The sequence below is a fragment of the Physella acuta genome, unplaced genomic scaffold (genome assembly GCF_028476545.2).
Source record: "Physella acuta isolate Inbredline_101_S28 unplaced genomic scaffold, ASM2847654v3 ptg000856l, whole genome shotgun sequence".
Taxonomy (NCBI): domain Eukaryota; kingdom Metazoa; phylum Mollusca; class Gastropoda; family Physidae; genus Physella; species Physella acuta.
Genome location: NW_026732373.1, coordinates 254,354 through 278,959, shown reverse-complemented (window position 1 = coordinate 278,959; position 24,606 = coordinate 254,354). Strand labels below are relative to the sequence as shown.

Sequence of the window (24,606 nt, the reverse complement as noted above, 5' to 3'; positions counted from 1 at the left end):
TCTATTTACCGCCCGGAGAGGTTGCTCTCTCCCTCTCTCTCCCTCTCTCTGGGTCTCTCTATCTGTCGCTCTCCTAGTTTATTTATAGCATTGTCATCAAATACTGTAGAGGAATGGTAGAGGCAAATCCAATGCTGTGATTTCAGCTCTTAATCTTAAAGACCTGTGTATTGAGGATGTGAGTTGATGGGGCGGAGGGAATGAGGTCATGGGACCTTTCGGGAATGATTTAAGGACATGGGAGCTGTGGGGAATAACTTGAATTGGGGAATGACTTTAGTAAGGAATGATTTATGTGGGGAATGACTTGAGAGGGGAATAACTTGAGTAGGGAATGACTTCAGTAGTGAATGACCTGAGAGGGGAATGACTTGAGTGGGGAATGACTTGAGTAGGGAATGACTTGAGTGGGAAATGACTTGAGTGTGAAATGACTTGAATGGGGAATGACTTGAGTGGGAAATGACTTGAATGGGGAATGATTTGTGTGGGGAATGACTCGAGGGGAACGACTTGAGTAGGGAATGACTTGAGTGGGGAATGACTTGAGTAGAGAATTACTTGAGGGGAATGACTTGAGTAGGGAATGACTTGAATGGGGAATGATTTGTGTGGGGAATGACTCGAGGGGAACGACTTGAGTAGGGAATGACTTGAGTGGGGAATGACTTGAGTAGAGAATTACTTGAGGAGAATGACTTGAGTAGGGAATGACTTGAGTAGGGAATGACTTGAGTGGGGAATGATTTGAGTGTGAAATGACTTGAATGGGGAATGAGTTGTGTGGGGAATGACCTTAGGACATCGGAGTTTGAATGGACGTGAGCTGTGAACGACCCCTTCGTAAATTACGCCAAACGTTTTGCACGATTGCAAGCTCCAACACTTGCCCTCATCTCCCCTTTGAACGATTGCAAGCTCCAACACTTGCCCCTACCTCCCCTTTGAACGATTGCAAGCTCCAACACTTGCCCCTACCTCCCCTTTGAACGATTGCAAGCTCCAACACTTGCCCTCACCTCCCCTTCACACATCGTTAAAAAAAAGGTTAGACTCTCACACTAAAATGACGTCACATTTCTTTCTAACCTACGCCCAATTTTTTTTTAAAAGCCACTCATATATAAACAGAGCTGCATTGACTATATTGTCTATTTGTATATTGATAAGTTTTACTATACTTTACAAAATTTTTTTTTAAATAAAAAAGGTACCTTGTAAATTGCTAGTGTGTCGTCAAACTTTAAATCCCCCCCCCCCCAATCCACATTCGTTCATTGCAACTGTCGGTGTGAGGTTAAAATGGACAACACTGTAGATTATATTAGCTGGGGAGAAATGAGGGGCTAAGTAATCGTAATGTATCATTTACACGCCCGAGGTATGAGTTCGAATCCCACACAAAACAAAACAAAAAACGCGACAAACGCCTTTTAAACGCGCCAGACTTGTTCTTTCAAAAAAAAAAAACAGTATCCCAATTGAATGCAACGAATAAGAAGACTAATTAAACCAATTAAACTATCACCCTGATCTCATGACGAACCGCACGCGATGCGTCGGCTATGACGTCACCGCGTGACATCGGACGCCAGCTGATGGAAGAAGCAATTAGGCCTTAAGTGGTCAGGGTTGGCCTAAAGCTTGTAGGCTACCATCCTACTCCTTAGGAAACACGGCAATACGGCAGCATTGGAATCTTATATCAAGTGATCGGTCTGTGTTCTTTCGTTTCTTTTAGTTAAGCGATGTTTTCTTTTTCTAGATTTAGATCTATATGCAATTACTTTTTTTTTGTGTTAATTATTTCACGTTGACACTTTTGTAATCGAATAGTACGATTGAAAATAAGCATTATTTTATTATGAGATTTTTAATTGAATTTTTACAATGAATTATGTTTATTGTTTAAAAATATAACTTTCTCCGTCCGTATTACTTCCCTTCTCTTAGTGAATTAACTATTTTTTCTTTAAACTAGCGAAGTTAAAAAGAATTCTGTTATAAAAAAATTTAGATAGGCCTAATTATAATGAATTTTAATTACATTGAATGTTTTAACATTACAAAGCTTTATTATAACATTTTAAAACGAAACCAATTTATGCGTATTACTTCCCCTTGCTTTGAACTCCGGTCAAATCATTTCGTGAATAGGTTGTTATTTCCTAAGCCGGTAGAGTTACGGTCCTTGCTCCGTCATCAGTGTAGACGGGCCAGTTTGTATGGGGTGGCATATTGATATCAAGAGTGACTTCCCCTAGTGTGTCGGTCGGTGGACAGATGTAAATAGTCGCTTGTACAGGTAACATATGTCTGCCATAACACAACCAGGGGATGTCGTTTCTTCGGTAAAGTACAATCCAACTTTTTCATCATTCGGCTTTGTTTTTGTAACCGTTCGTTAATTTACGTGTGATTTATATAGATCTATGTGTCCGTATGTACTTGGATGCTATTGTACAAACGTATGTGATGATAGCATACATTTGCAATAACAAAACAATAACATGCAAGGATAACTTGTGAAGACTAGTAGGCTCTATGTTACCTTGTTGCATATTTACAAAGTACTTAGTAGAATGTGTAGAATGTTTTGCGTATCTTATAAGCAGGAAACTGGAAAATATATTGTTATTGCTATCTTTTTTCAATAACGACACATAACCTAAAACTTAACCCTAAAAGATGAACCGTCTATTTCTTCGCATCAAGTGAAAGTGTCTTGAAAAATTAAATCATAATCGACATGTCAGAAACGAAATTAAAATTAGATAACCCTGTTATGTATGACGTTCAAACGGTAGAGTTAATTCCCCTAAAAGTAGACAACTTATAAAATGTTAAAATAATTAAATTAGCTATTGATGAACTGCCTGCTTGAACCTAACTACCCAGTGATATTGCTTGCATTAACTAACTTAAACCTAACTGAAGCCAAAACTTCCTGTGTGTTTGTTTTCCAGTGTTCGATAATGCCACAATAATGGAATCTTCTTTAAAAAGGGGTGTAAGGTTACTTGTACTTATCTAGCTACAAATATAACTTGCTATTGTCAAGAACAATCCTAACATAGCACAAACCGTAATCCAAATCTTAGCATATCCTTTAACCTAATTTCTTACCCTAAAACTAAAACTAACAATAGCTTCATATTAACAACCTTGCACAAATAGTTTCAGAAGAGTTCATGATAGCACCAAAATTCTATAGACTAGCTACTCTCGTAATAATTTTTCACAACTGTCGACAAAACTACCCTAACCCTTGCCTGTGCTTTACTGACGGGTGTACGTATGTATTGACTGCTGTACCTTACCCCCCCCCCCCCCCGCCAGTCCCCAATCCCCGGGGTAACTGCAGGGAACCTCCAGGTAACGCGACTACACTTATGGCCGGTCTACAACCTAACCTTTGACCCCCACGAGCTTTCTAGCATACCTTACCCAGGGATATAAACTCGTCAACGTCTCTTCTGGGGTTCTTCTAATACATATTTTACAACCTCCAGGATATTGGCCTGTGGGGTGGGGGGGGGGGGGGGGGAGAGAGATTTGGCCTGCTTAAGCATGTACAATAAATATATTTTATAAATGCGTCGACATAATAAAAGTTTTAAAAAATGAATATTATACACAATAATATCAATCAATCAATAATCCCTTAATCTTTATTGTTGTAGAAGAACCACGATTGATTTTTCTCATTTTATTTTCCGCCTTTTATCCCGATACTCGTCTGCTCAAAGTTTTTGTTTCTCTTGCCTTACTTCTAAAACAGCATCAGTCGACAGTGATGTTTTAACTAGGGTTGCCAGGTGTCCAGTTTTGAACTGGACAGTCCAGTATTTGAGCAGACTGTCCAGGATAAAATAAATATAAATACTGGACAAGTATATGAATAATACTGTTACCCCCCTTCTTCTGCTTTGCGGCATACCTGAGAAGGGAAGGATGGAAAGGTGTCCAGTATTTTCGGAAAAGGTATCTGGTAACCCTAGTTTTAACCCTCAAACATTATACTTGATATTACAAACGTACTAGCCCTACATCTTTTCAGTAGAGTATATAAATCTATACGTAGATCTAAATTTGTGCTACGAATAATAAAGAAACGAAAAAAACAAAAATGAATGAACATTTTTAAAAAAATAATTATATATTTTAATAAATAAGCCCTCTTTATAAATAAAACCTGTTTTGTCCTTGAGTATCATAAAATCGTATTTACCTTTTCAATTATCAACACTGGATTAGTGTATTTTTGTTAGGCCCTTCACAACCAATATATGCAATACCTTTCTGAGGTGTCTATAAATAGCCGTGATGAAATTCCGCTCCAGATTTTGTTTAAATCATGCGCGATAACTCAACCGAACGCGAGTAGCCCTCAAGCTGCAGGGTACACAACCGTGAAATTATTCTCATGCTCATATTTGATACGTGTTAGATGTTACATAATATTAATAAACATTCCGATTATCTACATCATACTACGGTCTAGGTGTTTTCAATACAAATAAGTAGAATCTAGTCCATATATCATAATATATGCCAAAATAATTTGTACTTTTGTCCAACTCACATCGCTGAATTGCTGCGTTTCAAAACTAAATTCAATTTATTTATAACCCCTGTCTCAGTGTTAAGGGTGTCTAACTCCTGTAGATAATCCATTAAGGTTGTGTCTGACACCTGTAAATCCTCCGTAGTGGAGAGATTAAGCTGTTAATCTCTGATATGCTGGATCTAGATTCTACAGCTGAGATTAATTTTCATTCATAGAAACCATTTCGGTACCTTAAACTGGCTTAAACACCTCACACCCCTTTCGTCAGACTAAAAGTACCCCCTTCTTCTGAACCCCACCCCCTCTTCTGAACCCCACCCCCAACCCCACACCCGCCACGCCTTCCTGCACCCGTCAAATAAAATCGCATTTTGTCTTTGAATTTTAAAAAAAAAATTAGCCGTCTGGTCGCAAGTTTACTGTGTCCGACCCGCTCCATTCATAACGTCCATAATTCTCCCGCCATCTACCGGCCGCTTGCCACCCGTAGCCGAGCGGGGGAGGGGGGGGGCGCAGCGAGAGAGAGAGAGGGGAAGAAAAAAGTCGTACTGTTCCGATCAACGAACCAGCGGAGTGTGTGTGTGTGACGTAGGACGTCTCGCGTGGAAGGGTAACGAGGAAACGAGCGAGGGGATTTTTACATGGCGAGAAAAAGAATCTGAAGCCAGTAATGCCACTCATTGAGTGGGTGGTGTCTGTGTGCGTGTCGAAGGGGAGCCGGTGTGTGGATTAAAAAAAAAAAACAACCTCCCAAGATTGATTCCGGACGAGATATAAGCGCACTCACACTAGCGAGGTAACTACTTGTAGTTCAAATCTTTTTGAGTCAAAACCTCAGTGGTTTTACAATAGAGTTCATTCACCAGTAAATAGTTTTTTCAAACTTATTTTACTTTGAATTTGTGATGTTATTTTTCATGCATTTTTAGCGGTTTTAAATTTTGCCCCTTTTTACTTTTAGAAATTAGACTTTGAATTTTATTTAATATACCGAAAAGTGAAAACTTCACTTTGGAATATACTCGGAAGAACTGACTTACAGAATAAACAAATCGTTACAAAGACTAGGAGATACAAGGATTATACATCAAAGCATTTAAAGTTTTTCTTTCTCGTTTTCTTAATTTTTGACGGATTTATATTTATTAGAAATTATTTCACTTTTATCTTAACACAATTTTTGTCTGAAAAGTCGGTCAGTTTTCACCAAGATGCAAATTTTCCGTTGAATTTACCTGAGCTCGCTTGTTTACCTGACGATAGTTTTCAGGTCTGCGTGGCCAGTGCTAGACTAGACTCAATGGAAATCGCAAGCTCCGCTTATCAAAAACGTGACGGCTAGTTCTGAACATTTGACCCGTGGTCTGGGCTAAAATCGCCAGGAAAAAGCTGTTGTTTTTGTTCCGTATAGTTTTTCACTAAAGGACACTAAATTTCTCGTGGATTTAGCCAGAGAGGTGCGTTCAAGCATCTTTCACGTTCAACTTCTCGATATCCATTGACTCGGGCTGTGTTCAACCATCTAGTTTATTCAAGTGTGTCTACGGTTTATTAAGAATTCTGTTCCTAAGGGAAAAAAAAATTGTGTTGGAAAAAAAAATTTCAAGAGAAATTTATCAGATTCAATGTACAAAAAGGTGTTTTATTTTTGCATTAGCCCAGTTACACTTTAAAGTTTCGACAAGAAATTTAGCGAGTGTGTTAAAAAGTTTAGCTAACGCTTGTATCAAGCGAAGCTAGCTTTCTCATGACTTCTGCCATAGCGCCAATGAATAGTTATTTACCTTTAATGCCGAACGGAGCCGACGATTCAACTTTAGCACCTTACTGGAATAATGGCCACAGGTATATTGTAATTTACCTTTTAGACTATTCTCATGTGTGATATTCTTAAACTAATTATCTATATATATAATTCTCTTCTTCGAGCCGTTAGAAAACAAGCTGCAAACGCTCTCCCTACCTCCCCACCCCTACATGGTTTTAGTGAGCTGTGTTCACTCTAAATGTTTACAAGCAGAGCCAACGATTTTAAACGAGGGGGGGGGGGGAGGAGGGGGGGGGAGGGAAGGAAGGGGGGGGGGGGGGGGTTTATGGTCCTTAACGAGCTACTTATAGTGTTTTAAAGAAATATTTTCAGTGTCAGCGTTGGTACTGTCGAATTCACAAATTATGAATTATTGAAAATTAGAAACAACTAAATAGCGGCGTATGTTATGCCGCGGGCCGGCTCGTTAAAACAATTTGTTGAATTTAACCACAACTCCGTTTATATTTTAACTACTGTAGTGATAACACCAAAGGGGACGGTACTCTCATCGAGTTTGTTATTAAAAACAAATCAATAACTCTGTAGAGACGGGATTATTTCCCTTACAATTCTCCCAGCTAAAAAAAAAACCGTTCACTGTTCTCTGCGTTTTATTTGAACATAAAAATGTAGTAAAAATATCGCCGGTTCCGATAAAATGTATGAATGTCGTGACGAAAAATTCGCACTGTAAATATTTATCGTCGCCCACGCCCCATTTGTGTTTTAAATTGTAAAATTACGGTAAAAGAATATGGGTACTTTTCTGTTATTGTGACAGACGCGTGGTAGTGTTAAATTCGCGTGAGGGTCAGACTCATTTGAACGATATACGAAATGCGTGAATCGTCTACCTTGTAGAGAATATATAACATTAAAATAACGTTAACATTTGCCTATTTAATTAAAAAAAAATTTCCATTCACTATATCGCGATTCACAACTATTTGAATTGAACATAGATCTATACAAAATAAAACCACTAGAAACGTTGCAGTAACTTGAACGCGCCCTTGCGTACACGGAATTTTAACCTAGTTCCTGTACGCCCTACCAGAATGTAATGCTATCAATACACCCATTGTTAAATCGAACGCTCTATAAATTTCTCCTACACTGCCCTGGAAAAACCCAGACGTCACCGTGTAAAGAGGTTATGTTTGCAAGTCCTTATTTTATTATCTCCCTCTACATGTGTTTCTCTCTAATTGTCCCCCCTTTTTTCTGTAATTGTTCCCCCTTCTCTAGATTCGGCGGCCATTATAAAGTCATAAGGGAAACAAATAATCAAGATAAATGGTGGTTTGTGTGGGGGTACGGAGCGGGTGGGTTTTTTTTATGTGTTAAGTCTGTGTGGGATTAACACATAAAGTGGACAAAGGCTCGTGTTCCCGTGGAGATAATGTCCCTGTAAACTTTATAGACGTCTCTTTCATTTATTGCCTTTCCAAAAAGTATTAAAAGTTGGTGGTGGGTCGTATTGTAAGGTAAGTTTCCTTTAATCGGTTTTAAGAGATTGTTAGGTATCTAGCTCAAACTTTGGACGATTATGGTTAGAGTTAAACTATGTCACGGTTAATTAAGGTGCCATTTTAGAAAAGATTTACGTTTTTATGCTAACATATAATGCATGTATATATTCATGTAATTTATCCTACACCTTGTATATGATTCTGGTACCGCCTAACGGAAATGAGTACTGCCCTGTTAGGTACCTAAAATAACAGACCCCATTTCGATAATAGCAACGTTATTAACCATGTATAACCTAAATCAAAGCTTCCTTTAACAAATCGTAACGTTTTACACTACTCATAAAAAAAAAAGAGAGAAAAGTAGCTTTTTTTATGCTTAGGACTTAGAGGAAGGAAAGTGCCCTTAAAAACGAATAAAATTTTATTAGGGGGTCGCCCGATAAAGCAGTTTAAAGGATTCAATAAAAAGGAAATCTTGGCAATGTTGGGCTATTTTCAATATAGACCAAGTATAAGGCTAGTTTCGTATTGCTTTTAGTCATGTCAAATATCGCGTTATTTGAGCTGTGTGACGTTTAGTTAAAGTCATCGAATCTCATGACTTTTTTTTTTGGACTATTCGCGCCCTCAGTACCCAGACCTCGCCACGCCCTCGGTGGGCAAACAACACACCGTCTAGACAAGCGGGTGGGGAGCGGCGGGTATCGATGTCGTCACATTCACACACGGCGGGGGCTATACTTGTCCCCCTTTTCTCACTTTGCCCCCCCCCCCCCCCTACCGCGTCCGAACGTCGTTGTTGCGCCCCCCCCCCCCCCCCCACACTTTTCCCTCCCCGCCCCCAACTCACTACTACGATACTACTTCATCCTCTGCTCAATAACCTCATAATTGCTGGTTAATTAGCGAGAATGTAATTGACTAATTTTACAACTTGGGCTCACGAGCTGAAGTGACCACTACCAGGTCCCGAGCAACAAGTGTCAACAAGCTGATAATTAATCTAGAAATTCTAGTTGCCTGTTTGGCGTTTATTTTTCAAAGCCTTTTAAGGCAGGGAGCTTTCGCAAGCCCTGTGACGCAATTCACCTTTGATTTTTATAATAAAGGGCTATAACTATTTACATTCAAGGGAGAGAAAAAATAATTTTTGCTTTAAAAAAATATAATTATAAAAATGCTCAAATCGAACCGTGATTTCAGCTTTGAAATCTAAAGTAAACAACACACAAAAATCATATTCCTAAGTATCATTTCCTTAATCAGCACTTAATAAGAAAGTACATATTTTCTCTTGGTTTAAATGACTCGGCAAAAGTGTTGGCCAGAATACCGCGTGTCTTCTAAAAATAGACCATATCAATTACATCTGCTTCGCTGCAACATGAATAATATGCCACCACTGCGTAACTTAAACGATCGGAACTACTTTAGTACTGTAATTGATTAACTTAAGTATTGTATTATCTGATAATCGACAATCCCACCTTTTATAAAGGCCGTTGTCAGAGTGGTTTTAAAAAAAAAAAGTGTTTTAACAACACGCCAGCCGGCAGATAAAATAAAGGATAGGTCAGATTTAAAAATAATCGCACGTAAAAAGTTAAAAAGTATAGCACGGAAAGGCACGGATCAAAAAACGAGGCGACGCCGTGTCGCATATCACCAATACTTTTCATTGATACACCAGTGACCTTCAAGGGTCGAGGACTTTCCTTTCCTGTTTGTTGGGCTCTATAATCTGTCTGCCAGACGCCGTTATGTACAGATATACCGATATATAGGGCCTATATGTATACATACACGCATATATATATTTATGTATATATATATGAATGTAAATATAGGCCTATATATATATATATATATATATATATATATATATATATATATATATATATATATATATATATATATATATATATATATATATATATATATATATATGTATGTATATATATATATATATATATATATATATATATATATATATGTGTGTATGTATGTAAATATAGGCCTATATATATGAGTATGTATACATGGGCCTTTATGTATATATACATACGTGTGTATATATATAGACCCATATATATATATATATATATATATATATATATATATATATACATATATATATATATATATATATATATATACATATATATATATATATATATACATATATATATATACATATATATATATATATATATATATATACATATATATATCATATATATATATATATATATATATATATATATATATATATATATATATATATATATATATATATATATATATATATATATATATATATATATATATATATATGCGTGCTTGTGGTGTACAAACTTTGTGAATGAAAGATTGATTTTAGCCAGTTTCTGGCCCGTATGCGAACGGCTCATTTTTCATTCAGAAATCCACCCATTCCATAAACACTTCGTAATGCCGTGAATCGGCCGTCATGACCTGCACGCCGTTATGACGAAATAACTGACACGTGTTGCGTAGTCCCACCCACCCACCCACAAATTAAACCACGTTAGGACACGGTGTTCTGTACTTTTTTCTTCTAAATTTCTGATGATTAACGAAAGGTTTTCCCCAAATTTCTTTTCCTTGTTTTTTTTTCCCCTTTTTTACCACTGCTGATAAACCAAACTTGACGGTAGGCGACCCGCCACACTCGCTAGCGAACCGAGTTATGGGCCTTCCTCGGTTATGGCCCTTGGTGATTGCAAAACGCAAGTGGTAGCGGGTGATGTGGGCGGGCGGTAAGTAATTTACTAACAGAACGAGTTGCGCCGCTTGGTTGGGTTCACTTGTGCTGGCGTAGGTCGAACGGAAAGGAGTTTTTTTCTCTTCTTCTCTCCATACATACATTCGTTATGTTTTTAACGTGTGACCCGCGAGTCGACGGCTCATTCATGCCGTCAACCTCTAACGGTTGGTGAACTAAATTAGACTGGGACATTTCTATTCGATGGTTATCACTGAAAGGCAAGTTATCGAATTTTATTTTATCAGTTTAATTTTATTAAATAACTTTTTTTAAAAAAACGTCGCGTTAATTAAATCTATGTTTTTTTATAAGTAGCTGGTAAATTAGATCTAACTAATTATTATTTTTAAACTTAATGTAACAATACCGCACTTGAATAAATTTTTAATTAAATATGCCGGCCTTCGAACTATTAATTAAGTTTTAAACCTTCGTGTTAGACTAAATAACTTATACTATGAATTAGTCCACTATAGTGTGACTATAATATTAATATACATTCATATTTGATACATGGATATATAGGATATTTAATTCATATTTTAAAAGTAATTCTTCATCGATAATCGAATCGCATTTATCAACCCTAATCATAACCCTTAACCGGCATTTAGGTTAAGACTAGAATTTGATTTATTCATGAGCGGGTCGACTAACATTCCGCAAGTCTTTAATTCTTTATATATTTATCTCTAGCCTATTAACTCCATGCCTATACAAATATCTCATTCAAAGTGTATTTTAGCTCTTACACTCGTATAATAGTTTCTACGCAACTCCGATTTCTAAACCCCTTTTTTGTTTTGCCTCGGCTAAATTCCCCCCCCCCCCCCTCCCTATTTACTGCGACGTGTAAACGATTAGAGCTTCTTTTCGGTCTACCTGTGTCAAGGTAGTCTAGGAGTGGCCGGCCAGCTTTATTGATCCGGTTAGAGGAAAAAAAATATTTTCTTTTAAAATAACGCATGGGTTTTCCCACGCTAACGGTGCGGCCCCTTCGTCCATTCTTCGTTCCTCTTCTAGCCATGTCATATTTCTTTGAAAGGTTATTTCATCCACCCACTACTGGTGAGATGATCGATTTTTTAAAAATAGAATCCTGATCTAGTTTACAATCTATATATCTCTCTTTTTTTCTTAATTTTCGAACTAATTGCAAAAAAAAAAAAATGTTATATTTTAGTTTTTTTCACATCATTGTTGATTTTTCAATATATATATATATATATATATATATATATATATATATATATATATATATATATATATATATATATATATATATATATGTGTGTGTGTGTGTGTGTGTGTGTGTGTAAAGATGTTTACAAATAAATCTGGGTTAGTTGTAAACCACTGATATCTTTAACACAGTGTCAGTTTTTTGGTACTTTAAAGTACCACAAAAAGGTTTATCCATCTCTAACATAGTAAAATGTCTTTATACACCATCATATTTTCCCGTTCGTGCGAAAAACACACGGGGTAGATGAAGTAGAGTCCATCTGGTTGAATGAGCTAACATACAAGGGGAAAGTGTGGTCAACACTGTCTTAATTCATGGAACCTCTTTTTTTTCCACGCGCTTGTTCGATTTCTTCCTCTAGTTTTTCCCGGGTCCCAAATACCACCCCACCCTCGCTCTCCTGCCCCCACCCGTATGGCTCGTCACTCGCCGTCTCGACAGTTCTCGCCCTCCAAAGTTCTGGAACTTCTTACATCTCGTGTCGCGCTCTGGAATTTGGTCTCGTCGTCATGGTCGCGATCTCACAGAACCCTGTACCGGCAGTCTCTACTGCCCCCGGGGGGGGGGGGGGGGGGGGGGGGGGGGGGTGTTAAAACTCTACACGTGCGTTTCTATACTTATCCGACCAGGATGGGAAGCCATATCACACACGTCACGTGATCTATAAATAGAATGTTATCTTTACGCCGAGATAAATATTTGACGAATACCTGAAGTTTTTTTTTTTTATTTGTATTTTTTAATTTTATTTTCTGTAGCCGGAAAAAAAAACTTCGATGGTACTTCTAAGTACGCCAGTAAGGCGTGTCCTAACTATTATTTTTGAAATCATTATCTCTACCCCCCTTGATACAAATCTTAATCCTGATCCTAAACCTAAACAGCCCTGCCCTTTATGATTAAAACAGCCGACGTCATTAATTATGTACGATACAGGAAACCTTCCAAAATTTAGTTAATTAACAGCTTCTCCATATTTTAGCAAGTCAGATAAAAATAATCTATAATTACACCCTTTAAAAAAAAAACACTCCACTAGCTATGTTGTTTTTCCTTCAATCCTTCACACTTTGCAAGTCAAACACAAATCAACTACTCTCTTGTGTACCATAGCACAATAGCTATATTCGTTAAAACCACCCCACACGTAAATAAAACAACGCCCTAGCACTGTCTAATATCTGGCTGACTTCTCGGAGGTTGGTGGTGTTTTGTCGCCTCGCATGGTTTTCGTTATAAATTTTTTAAATATTATTTCTGTCAATACCCGCATGCAGACGTGCTGTGCATCTAGACGTGAGTCAACACACACAGGTAAAAGTACACACCCTGCCCCCCCCCCTACTCTCTTTATACTCTTTAATGTAAACCACTTTTACACCGAGGTCGTGTTTATTTTATGTTTCTTTATTCTTGAACACAAAAGGGAAAATATGATGTGGTGACTCCGTATATGATTAAACCATTTCTATTCTAGTTATGTTAAAATTTTTCTGCTCTAATTATTGTCGCAATTAGCAACATAATGTTGGGCAACAGCTGTCTTGTTTAAAACCTAGAGGCTAGCGTATTCATAGTTGTTGCTTAATTTATATACTGTGAATTTGAATGTAGCCATTCTTGATATGTTAATTAGAAAGTAGACATACTTTGCTATTTGAATTAGAGAGTAGCTATACTTTACGTGGATTAGAAAGTAGCCATCCTTTGTCATGTGAATTAGAAGATAGACATTTTGCTATGTAAATTAGAAAGTAGCAATACTTTTTCATGTATTTCATCAACAACTTATAGCTAACTTTACGTCACAGAAACAAACAGTTCACCAAAGAAAAGTATCGCAATATAATTTTTTATTGCAAGTTCAGGAATGGGGGGGGGGGGTGCTGGGGTTTTCATCTTTAAAGGTCCATACCCTGAATTCTTGATCCTGAACCAAAGTTCCCTCCCCTCCCTTACCCCCCCCCCCCCCCCCCCCCTTCCCTCCTACCGGTGTGGGTGGATGACGTAATCGGTGGAATGCGCGCCCAAACGTTCTATAGAAAGTTCCACACTTTTCTCCATTGTCCTACCGCCTTAACGGTCCTTTGTTCTGGCCCATACCCCCGTCGATTGGAGTAGGACATAAATATTTTATTTTACTGCGTCTTGAGTATCTGATAATAAATTGTTTTAATTTATTTAATTAACCCCCACCCCCTCCTTTTTTTCCTCTCTCTCTTCTTTCTAGCATGAGTTCATTGCTTAGATATGTCCTCGTTAATTCGCTAATTTATTGAAGAACAACAAAGGGGGGTAATGCATTAAACATTTACATTCGGGTAGGGCTGTCGAGGCTATGTTTTACACAGCGGGGCTATCGCGTGCTCTGTGTTTTAGCCTCTACGGAAACTAAAAGTTCTAAAAGGGGCGCCTTCGCCACAGATAGGGTGCTAATTTTGTACTTTCGTTTACACACCGATCAGTGTGTGCTGTTCGTGGTGATAGCATACAATTAGTGGGAATTTCTATAGAGGAAAAATATTTGATTTAATTATCCCCACCCGATCTCCCCTTTCCCCCCCCCCCCCCCCACCTCGTGGGCTTGAAGGTACGGCAGGTTTAAAGAAAGTATGCGACCCTTATTTTTAAAGGGTGCGAATGTACATTAGTTGGCGAGCGAAAAACTTGGGGGGGGGGGGGGGGGAAGTCAACTCGGATACGTCTGGAAGACAAGGGGAAGGCAACTCCGAAACGTCTGCATTCCCAGACAGCATTGGGTTACCCCCTCTCCTTTTTTTTGATTAACAGAAAAAAAAACGTATGAAAGAGTTACATGCACATGCCAGGTAATTATGCTGTGATCCTCCCATACATACTCCCTCACCTTTCTCAGCCGGCGTCTTCACTTGGCCAGTCTCACTTTTCTCTGCTTCACTTGGCCAGTCTCACTTTTCTCTGCTTCACTTGGCCAGTCTCACTTTTCTCTGCTTCACTTGGCCAGTCTCACTTTCCTCTGCTTCACTTGGCCAGTCTCACTTTTCTCTACTTTACTTGGCCAGTCTCACTTTTCTCTACTTCACTTGGCCAGTCTCACTTTCCTCTACTTCACTTGGCCAGTCTCACTTTCCTCTACTTCACTTCGCCGGTCTCACTTTTCTCTACTTCACTTGACCAGTCTCACTTTTCTCTACTTCACTTGGCCAGTCTTTATAGCGCCCTACCGCCCTGTTTTTACAGCGCCCTACCGCCCATAGCCCCATTTTTACAGCGCCCTACCGCTCAGAGCCCCATTTTTACCGCGCCCTACCGCTCAGAGCCCCATTTTTTACAGCGCCCTACCGCTCAGCGCCCTACCGCCCAGAGCCCCATTTTTTACAGCGCCCTACCGCCCATAGCCCCGTCTTAACAGCGCCCTACCGCTCAGAGCCCCATTTTTACAGCGCCCTACCACCCCATTTTTACAGCGCCCTACCACCCCATTTTTACAGCGCCCTACCACCCCATTTTTACAGCGCCCTACCACCCCATTTTTACAGCGCCCTACCACCCCATTTTTACAGCGCCCTACCACCCCATTTTTACAGCGCCCTACCACCCCATTTTTACAGCGCCCTACCACCCCATTTTTACAGCGCCCTACCGCTCACTTTTAAGACCACACCAAGCCAGAAGGAAACGTTTGATCTGCTGCCATATGCAACAAGGTAGTCTGGGATTGTTTAGTAGGTCGTCTGCTTTCATCCCGCCCGTCTTCTGATAGTCTGTGTGATTCCATTCCCGGTTCTTTTCCCCTTCCCCCTCCCCTCAACCTGCAGACTTTAGTCAGCCTGTTGCAAGCAAGGTAGCCACACGTGGCCGTGGTCTGTTATTTCTTAGATAACGAACCACGCAACCACATGTGGCGTGGTTTGGCGAGAGAAAATGTTATTATCGTGGCCTTGGGGTGGAGTGGGTTGTGTGTCTGGTTGATCTATCGGCGTAGGTTGGATTTGGTCTTGGGGGGGGGGGGTTCTAACCCCTTACACCCCTGTACCAGACAAACCAAACACGTTGTTAGTCTCTGGCGCTACAGGCCACGACATTCAAAAAAAAAAAAAAAAACTTTTCTAAAATAAAATGCGATCTGTATATTTGTCTCTAAATTACCTCCCTTGTTGAATAACCTCCCTTCGCCTCCGGCAGCATGCACTGGTCTCCTCTCTGCCAGGTAGCATCGACAGATGTAACGCGGTGCACGTGACCTAAGGGTTAGACACTGATCCCATCCCGGGCGGGCCTACTCTAGATTAAACTTTTACTTTTTAAAGACTTCTATTACGTTCGCTCTGTATGTTTGTGGCTCCGTAAATCTAGGAATATTAATGTAACCCATTGTCAGATTGAGCTGAAATTTGACACAGTGGTAGATCTCGGTAGACAATGCAAGAATATCTAATTTTTTTTCTAATTCAAGTTTTTTTCTTCATCACTCAACTAGCGTCTTGTTCCATCAAGATTACCTATCTCTCCTTACAGTGATAGATCTTAGATGACAATGCAAGAATATCTAATTTTTTATCTAATTCAAGTTTTTCTTTTCATCACTTAACTAGCGTCTTGTTCCATCAAGATTACCTATCTCTCCTTACAGTGGTAGATCTCGGTAGACAATGCAAGAATATCTAATTTTTTATCTAATTCAAGTTTTTCTTTTCATCACTTAACTAGCGTCTTGTTCCATCAAGATTACCTATCTCTCCTGCATTCTGTCAAAAAACTCAAACTTAATATAAAAATACAAACATCTCAACACACAAATTTATTTATTTTTTTCCCTTCTATTTTCAGCATAACAGAAACCTCTTTCACAACGATGGCCAAGGACACACGAGTCACGTTCGACTCCTCCCAGGACGCGCCCCCCAGCAAGCACAAAGTCCACTGCACGCGCCCTGCTGACCGTCAAATTTCCTACGAGGACGCCGAGAACTGCGTCAACGAAATGAGTGAATCTTTCCCCGCCCTCACCACCCGGGCACACAAGTTCATGCGACAGGTCTCGGGGTCTTTCAACAGCAGGACTATCAAAATCGCCCTCATACTCTCCGTCATATTGAACCTGCTACTCGCTATTCCATTCGGAATTTTTTTCGGTATTTGGATGTCTCAGAAAAATGACGTCACGTCTCCTGCACTGTCCCCGTCGCCCAGTTTCTCATTAGACTCAAACGGCCGTCCCTTCGTCAAGTTGTGTGTTCCCTGTGGAAAGTTTAACTTTGAACTCAGTCACAAGGTGAAGGTCAGATCTAACAATGACATCTGCTGTGCAGACGATTTATCCAGCGCTGAGTATGATATCTTAGCACCGGTAAGCAAATTTTAACTATTACCTTGTTTTTTTTCATGATGGATAATTGTTTTGAAGCTCCCTAAGAGCCCCCCCCCCCCATTCGCTTCGTCTGTTTGTTACCCTTTATGTTATGAGATATCCTTTCTATTTCTTCTTGTCTTAAAGTTAAAGATACATTTTGGGCACCCTTTTCTGTATGGTAGGAGATATCCTTTCTATTTCCTCTTGTGTTAACGATACATTTTGGGCACTCTTTTCTGTAATTGATAAAAGCTTGAGTTTGGATTTTCTGGTGGATTTCCAAACTTTTATCAGGCACTTCAACATCTGGACACGCTTTTTATCACTTGTCAATTTCTGCTGCGACGGGCCACAATAAATTGCACCCAGCACTCAAAAGCTGGAATATAGGGCTCATTTCGCTCAAGTGGGTTTAACCGTTTGTCCGATAAGACACTATTTCCAATGTGTGAACAGGGATCAGTTTCGGGAATTCTACTTTTGATGTTTTCATTTGTAAAGCTTACAAGAGTTGTTGTCGAAAAGTTGAAAGGGATTACCACAACACAAATTAACGCTCGCCATGCCGGTGATTCACGGCAGGCATGAAATTAACTTTTAGATTAGATTGGATTACAAGCTTCGTATTTAAATACTTAAATATTTAGATTAAAAGTAAAATAAATAGTTTTAATCTAAAACAATATGTCTAAAATGACCACTGCAACAAAATAGTTATTTTAAAACTAATTGTTTTAATAAGTTGGGTTATTGCTTGCTGTGGTGTAACTCTTATCTAAAAGTGGCATAAAAGTTATCTAAGTAGAATGGTCACCCGATTATAAAAACAATGGATGTTTTAGACTTACTTCGGGCAGTTTAGGCCTAAACTATGGCCCACTTTAGCAAATATGGGAGTGGGCGGCAACAAAAGAGTAAACTTAAATATTTGTAATGCTTTTCTTTCTAAACGGTTACACATGTACTATTTATAGATGTTTAGTCGCATGTGTAAACAAGATATTTAATCACCACTGACAACAGGTACCGACGTCTGTGTGACCTAGATCTTGTTAGGGATTTCCCATTATGTGGAACTCTCACGCCCTTAAAGTTTAGTTGTGTGCTTCGATTGGAACGCCTTTTTATCGAATCGCTAGTTAACAAATAGATCTATATAGATCTTGATCTAGAATCTAGTATCAAAAAGTTTATTCCCTCATTGTTATTACGTAAAAAGAAACAAAATCAAGTTCTCTCTGTAATCATGTTTGCATGCACTGTCTAACTCTAAATATCAATATTCAATAACATGTTGTCAATTAATATTATTATTAATAAAATAATAGGCCATTATTATATAATTAACTAATCATAAATTGACATAAATTATTAATAATTATTATTATATTAGGCCCATTTTTAGGCCTATATTATAATAATATCAATGAAATTACAAATAAGCTTATGTCTTATAATAATTAATATTTATTAATTAGGGCCTAAAGGCATAAAATGAATAATTTACAATAGTATAGTGTCAATAGACCAAATAAATATTAAATAGGCCTAAATCAATATTTAATAAGTAGGCCTAATAAAATAATCTTTTTAAAGTATAGAATTTAATTTGAAAGTTGTGTCTTTGAAACTTTCTGTACAAAATTTGACAAGAAATTGACAATAATGATTTTGTTTTCCAGACATCGCCTGGCCCTGGTCCAAATGTTTACCCACAAGTCCTTCCATGCCAGCTTTCAGGGAATGTAGATGCTAAAGCTCATCTCGTCTTAGATGTGATGACTACAAAGGCTAATGTTAAAAACCGACCATTTCCTCGTAAGTGGATACACTTATACACATTTTTATTATATTTTATTTTTTACTATTCTTTGTGTCTGGTTTGTCTACAATAATTCCCGTAAACTTTGAAGCTTGAAATTATTTTTTTAAATTTTATTTTTCAGAAAATTTATTTTCATGGGTGTCGGATCATAAAGATAAAAATAGCTACGTAGGATCGGGCGTCAAGTATTCAAATGGTCATTTCGTCATCCAAAAACGCGGAACGTACTTTATCTACAACCATTTGACATTAAGTACCATTGAAAACACCCTGGATATCAACAAAACTGACTTGATCATCCAACATTCCATACAAAAAATGGAACCAGGGGATCACGGCAAAGCAGTTTCACTAGCATCCAATTCACTGACACTCAAACGCTCCGAGGTGAGGGACTCAAATGTTCAAGGTTTATTCGACTTGAACGAAGGTGATATTGTGTATGTGTACTTAAGTTACCCCTCCGTTCTGAAGGGGAAAAGTGGTGATATGACAACATTACAAGTGTTTGGGCTGTTTTTAGTAAAATAAACTGTTGCATTGTGGATGAACTAAAATATTATTGAATGAAAAAGGAAGAATGGAATGATTTCTGCACTGTGAGGTAATGTTTTAGGCCTATATATAAAATGCCATGATTTAATGTTTTAACATAATTTCTTTTTTTAATCATAATTGATTAGTTAATTGTTGGTAGAAATTTTATTTAAATGTTGGCATAAGTTGTAAATTTGATAATAAAATATTTTTATGTAATGATTTTTTTTACAAAGCAAAACCTAGGTTGCTCTTGTTTAAATATCTTTGCGGAATTAACCTTATAAAATTTTAGGCTAGTAATTATTGAGGTTTTACATTTTGGTTAAAAAAAACTGATCCGCAGAGATGAAAATGTTTTTTTTTAAAATAATTAATTCAGTAATAAAAATTTGATTAGATTATTAGACTGCCAAAAAAAACTTGAATTGAAAAATGTTTGAGAAACCAAACACTTTATAGTAATTAATAAAATCAATTACCCTGTTAAAAAAATTTTTAGCTAGTTGTACTGTCTTGAAAAAATGATATGCCAAGCTAAAAAACGTTGCAAATGTTTACTTGCAACTTGTCAGAGAAACAAGACAAACTTATTTTCTCCGATTAACCTTGCCTGCCTATACATTGTAAAGTACTGTTTATTTGTAAGTAAAATTTAAAGTTGTCTAATTGCAGTATATGCACTCTTCAGTCACGGTTTTGAAGAAAAATTCTGCAATACTTGAGGTGTAAATTTATCAATTAATTAATGTATTTAATTAAGTATTTATTTAATGTACATACCTTTTTTTTTTATAAACATACAATGTTAAATTGTCATCAGTGAACATTTCTCAAGTTCAATGTGAGAAGCATATCATTCCTTAAAAATGAACGTGTATTGAATCTAAAACGTGTGTATTATTGAATGCCCTCCGTTTACCTCATTTGCCGAATTGATGAAATATGGACTCATAAGTCGTGGACCAAATTACGAAACAACTAATGTCTAAGTTTAGCAGATTTTATGTTTCCATTCATGAGATTATAAAAACATTCCAATTCCTAGTTCCTTGTCCATGTTCCATTTATGTTTTGACAGCCATGTTTTTTTTTTAAAATTAATTTTAGAATATTTGTAAATGCGTTCTTATCAGTTTGAAATAATGTAATTTATGTAAAAAAAAATGTTTTTGATCGGGACTCCAAAAGTTTTCAGTAGTAAGTACTTAACGGTAAATTTTACTTAGTCTTTCTGTGGACAAAATAAATTGGTTACAATATTCTAATCCAGCATTAAATTGAAATACTCATGCCACGTTTTAAAAGACTAAACAAGTGTATGTGTTACTACATACATAAAGTATGTGGTACTCCATATCTCTTCAACTGACTACATATTTCTATCAGTCTTGACTTGAGATAGTTAAGTGAAATTCTTATGGGTTTCTTTTAAATCTTTTTTTTTTTATCTAAATAAAAACTTTGTTTTTTGTTTTGCTAAAACTGGTCTTAAAATTGATTTGCAAGTACAAAAATTGATCTCATGAAAAGCTCTTGTTGTAGGTAAACTGTACATATGCTGGCTGTTAAACTGGGGGGAAAATGTTGCCGTAAAGGTTGCAACTTTTTAAACTGGTTTCGTAGGTTGGAGCATATAGAAATTTATGTTCCAGTTTATTTTTTTAATTGTTTTTTGGTTAATTTTTATGTTCAAAATTGAAAATTTGATATATTGTTAAAGAAAATTTGATATTTTGTTAAAATTCACTCTATTATGAGTCAACAGTAACCAGTATTTGTGTCTTTTAAAGTGTAGAAAACGAGAACTTATTTGTCATTTTAGTGCTTTTATTTGTTTACATTTATCAATAAGCTCTGCTTTAGTGTAAAAAAAAAAGGTTAATTTTTAATGCTTCTTTTATTGTTTTAGCATATCATTTTTTTATTTAGTCAGCTCCTAGATTTCTTTAATTTTTTAAATTTTTTTGCTTCTGTAAATTAAAATTCCCACTTGCTCCTACAATTTCAGTTATATGTAGTTTTATTTTTGTTTTAGTCTATCAGTTTAAAATGTTTTAATTAAATATTCATGGAGTTTGTTTCATGCTTTCGGCATGCTGATGAGTATCAGTGCATTTTAAGCCTTTGCGATGGTCCTTGAAAGATGCGGCATCATTGTTACGTACTGTTCTCATATTGTCATCATAGTCATTTCATATTGAACTGACTTTATAAAGTTATTTTTAATTTTTCAAATAACTACTGGAATCGCAATCAAAATATAAGTGCCCATGGATAAAATACTGGAAAACACTGTATGTTTTGAAAAAAAAATGAATCTTGTTTATGTTTTTAAATATGTATATACATGTGTAGACTATTGGGTGGTGTATCAACTCATTAATATCAGGAGGTATACACAGCAGACAATCTGGCATTAGCTACATGTTTCTACATGTGATACAAAAGACATAAATCTGGCCACTGTGATAAACTCATTCAAAATTTTTGCATATTTATAGTCACAAAAAAATCTTGTTTTGCCAATCCTTAGCCATTCTAGAATTCTCACTCAGCAGTCCATTCATACAAATTCACATCTAAAATTCTGACTCAGCAGTCCATACATACTAATAGTAATACACTTTAAATAGCAAATTAAACTATTTGAGAAATAATCTATTTCTTGATAATAAATAGCCAATTTTATTTCTTAAATAAGACTTACATGCACTAATACATACACATACTTCTTTTATCATAGGACATACATACACACATACATATACATACTTTGTTGATTCCTATATAAATATATATGGGTTCACCCAATCTTTCTGTTGCCTCTCAGTTCATATGGGTAAACTTTCAGAGCGACCTTGTTTGTAGAGAAACTTGTTTGGACAATCTTGTGTTAGTTTCCTATAGCTTGTGACCTTTCACCTTTCAAGAAGTCTCTGTACGGAATCTTCATTATCAGATTTTTAAATTTTTTTTAAAAATATAATTCTCTTTCTTGTTCTTATGCTTTTGATGAAATATGTGTTTCATTCAAATTTGTATTTTTGTTATTATGTGACTTCTTGTTACCATTGTTGCATTGCTTCATATTCAAATTGTTGAATTTTTACCATCAGCTTTTCTTGTTATTGTCCTGAGACATGCAAACTCTTCAATCGCGTGAAATTAAAAAAAGCCTGTCTATACCTTTTGTCTGTATGTATGTGTGTTGTAATTGTACAATGGATTTTTTTTTTTTTATCAAATTGGATTTGCTTGCCTTTTTGATGAGAAGAATTTTGATAAGCTGACTGAAGTCTGGTATGGGTGACTGATGAGTGACTGATTATTTATTAAGGATGGGTTACAGATGACTTATGTGGATGTAGACTGGGTGAATACTTCTTCAGATGTGCGAACGTATTGTTTTTACGATTTAAAAAAAAACACTTTGTGAATACATACGTAGTTGTTTTTCTGCATGCTAAAGATGATATTTTGTTGATAAATGCATTTTGAAATTTTAAAATATGTATAAATAAAAATAAAAAAACTTTAAAAAAAACTTTTTAAATTTGTTTTTTTATTGATGTTGTTTGTTAAAATAAGAATCATATTGTTTTAAACAGAAAGTTTAAAATTCAATGTCATGATTTGCCATGATTGACATTACTGTAGGTCAACACATTTTGGTATAATTTGATGTCAGTATAAACTGTCATGACTACATCAGTGACATTTGTCATGACTTAATGTCATCACTTCTATGGGTTTGAGTTTCAAGCAATCCAGGACCCAGGTTTTGCAAGTTTTTTTTTTTTTTGCTAATATTCAATTACTTGTTGGTTCAGCTTGATCAGACAGAGGGATTGGAGACGACTTAAGAGAGGTTACCACTTTTAAGGTGTGGGTAGGGGAGGATAGACCCACATACAGTAGCATATCTAGAGAGAACTTTAAAGGAAGGTGTCAGATGCCCCCCCCCCCCCCCCCCCCATCTTCTGCGCTCAAAACCCCAAAAAGACAGTCAAATAAAACTACAACTGGAAACTCATTCCATTTTATACATTGTGTACATCATAAAATATCACGAAACCACAATTTTAGGTTCACAAACCATAATAGATTATATATATATATATATATATATATATATATATATATATATATATATATATATATATATATGCGCATGCTTTCAGGAATGCAAGAATGCTAAGGTGAATAAGTAAATACAGAAAAAGAATCAAGATAAAAATAAAACATTTGCTATCTACTCAAGTCCTCCCCTTTGCTGTCCCAACACATTCACTCATGTTGTGCTATTCGTGTCGTCTGCAAGACCACGTGACGTCCTGGTTCTGGTAGCAGCAGGTTAAGGGCTGCTGGTCTTTGTTGAGATGGTCGGGGCAAACATTAGCAGCACTTAGCACTGTCGACAGGGGGGGGGGGTGCGATAGTGACGGTAGCCTAAAGGTGGGGGTAGCCGTATGGTGGGGTAGCCTAATGACGGGGGTAGCCTAATGATGGGGGTAGCCTAAAGATAGGGCCGACAGGCGTTAGTGGATGTGTTAGTGACGGTAGCCTTAAGACGGTGGTAGCCTAATGACGGGGTACCCTGTAGGTGGGAGAGCCTAAAGGTGGGGTAGCCTAAAAGCTGGGTATCCAAAATGGTGAAGCCTAGAGGTGGGGGTAGCCTAGAGGCGGGGATGGCTAAATGTGGTGGTACTCTAAAGGTGAGGTAGCCTTATGTTGGTGTGTCTAAAGTTATGGTAGCCTAACTAGTGGTAAAGGTATCAAAATGAGAAATGGGTAGCCTAGCAGTAGAGGTAGCCTTGAAGTCAAGAAGCTGTGTTTCTTTCAGACTTTCTTCTCTGGAAAGTGCACTTAAAACTTTTTTAGGGGAGGGGGGCTAAATTATTCGGTAGGGGAGCGGACACTGGTAAAAGTATAAATTTTCTACATGCATTCTGTTTTGTTTGGAGGGAGGGGGTTGTAGCCGTGTTACGGGGAAGAGATGTCTGAAAGAAACTCTACGTAC

The 24,606-nt window shown here is 37.1% G+C and overlaps 1 protein-coding gene across 3 annotated transcripts; it reads left to right on the top strand.

Annotated features, from left to right (window-relative positions):
- Window positions 1-2,299: 2,299 nt before the first annotated feature.
- LOC131952174 (uncharacterized) lies at window positions 2,300-23,115 on the top strand. 3 transcript variants are annotated; one of them, XM_059314730.1, is made up of 4 exons: window positions 2,300-2,351; window positions 16,699-17,218; window positions 18,904-19,039; window positions 19,168-23,115. In XM_059314730.1, the coding sequence occupies exons 1-4, from the start codon at window positions 2,338-2,340 to the stop codon at window positions 19,575-19,577; spliced, it is 1,080 nt and encodes a 359-aa protein (XP_059170713.1). In that variant the 5' UTR covers window positions 2,300-2,337; the 3' UTR covers window positions 19,578-23,115. The 3 variants fall into 3 exon arrangements, with proteins under 3 accessions (XP_059170713.1, XP_059170711.1, XP_059170712.1); XM_059314728.1 differs by lacking the exon at window positions 2,300-2,351 and adding an exon at window positions 6,159-6,415; XM_059314729.1 differs by lacking the exon at window positions 2,300-2,351 and adding an exon at window positions 10,634-10,861.
- The last annotated feature ends 1,491 nt before the right edge of the window (window positions 23,116-24,606 follow it).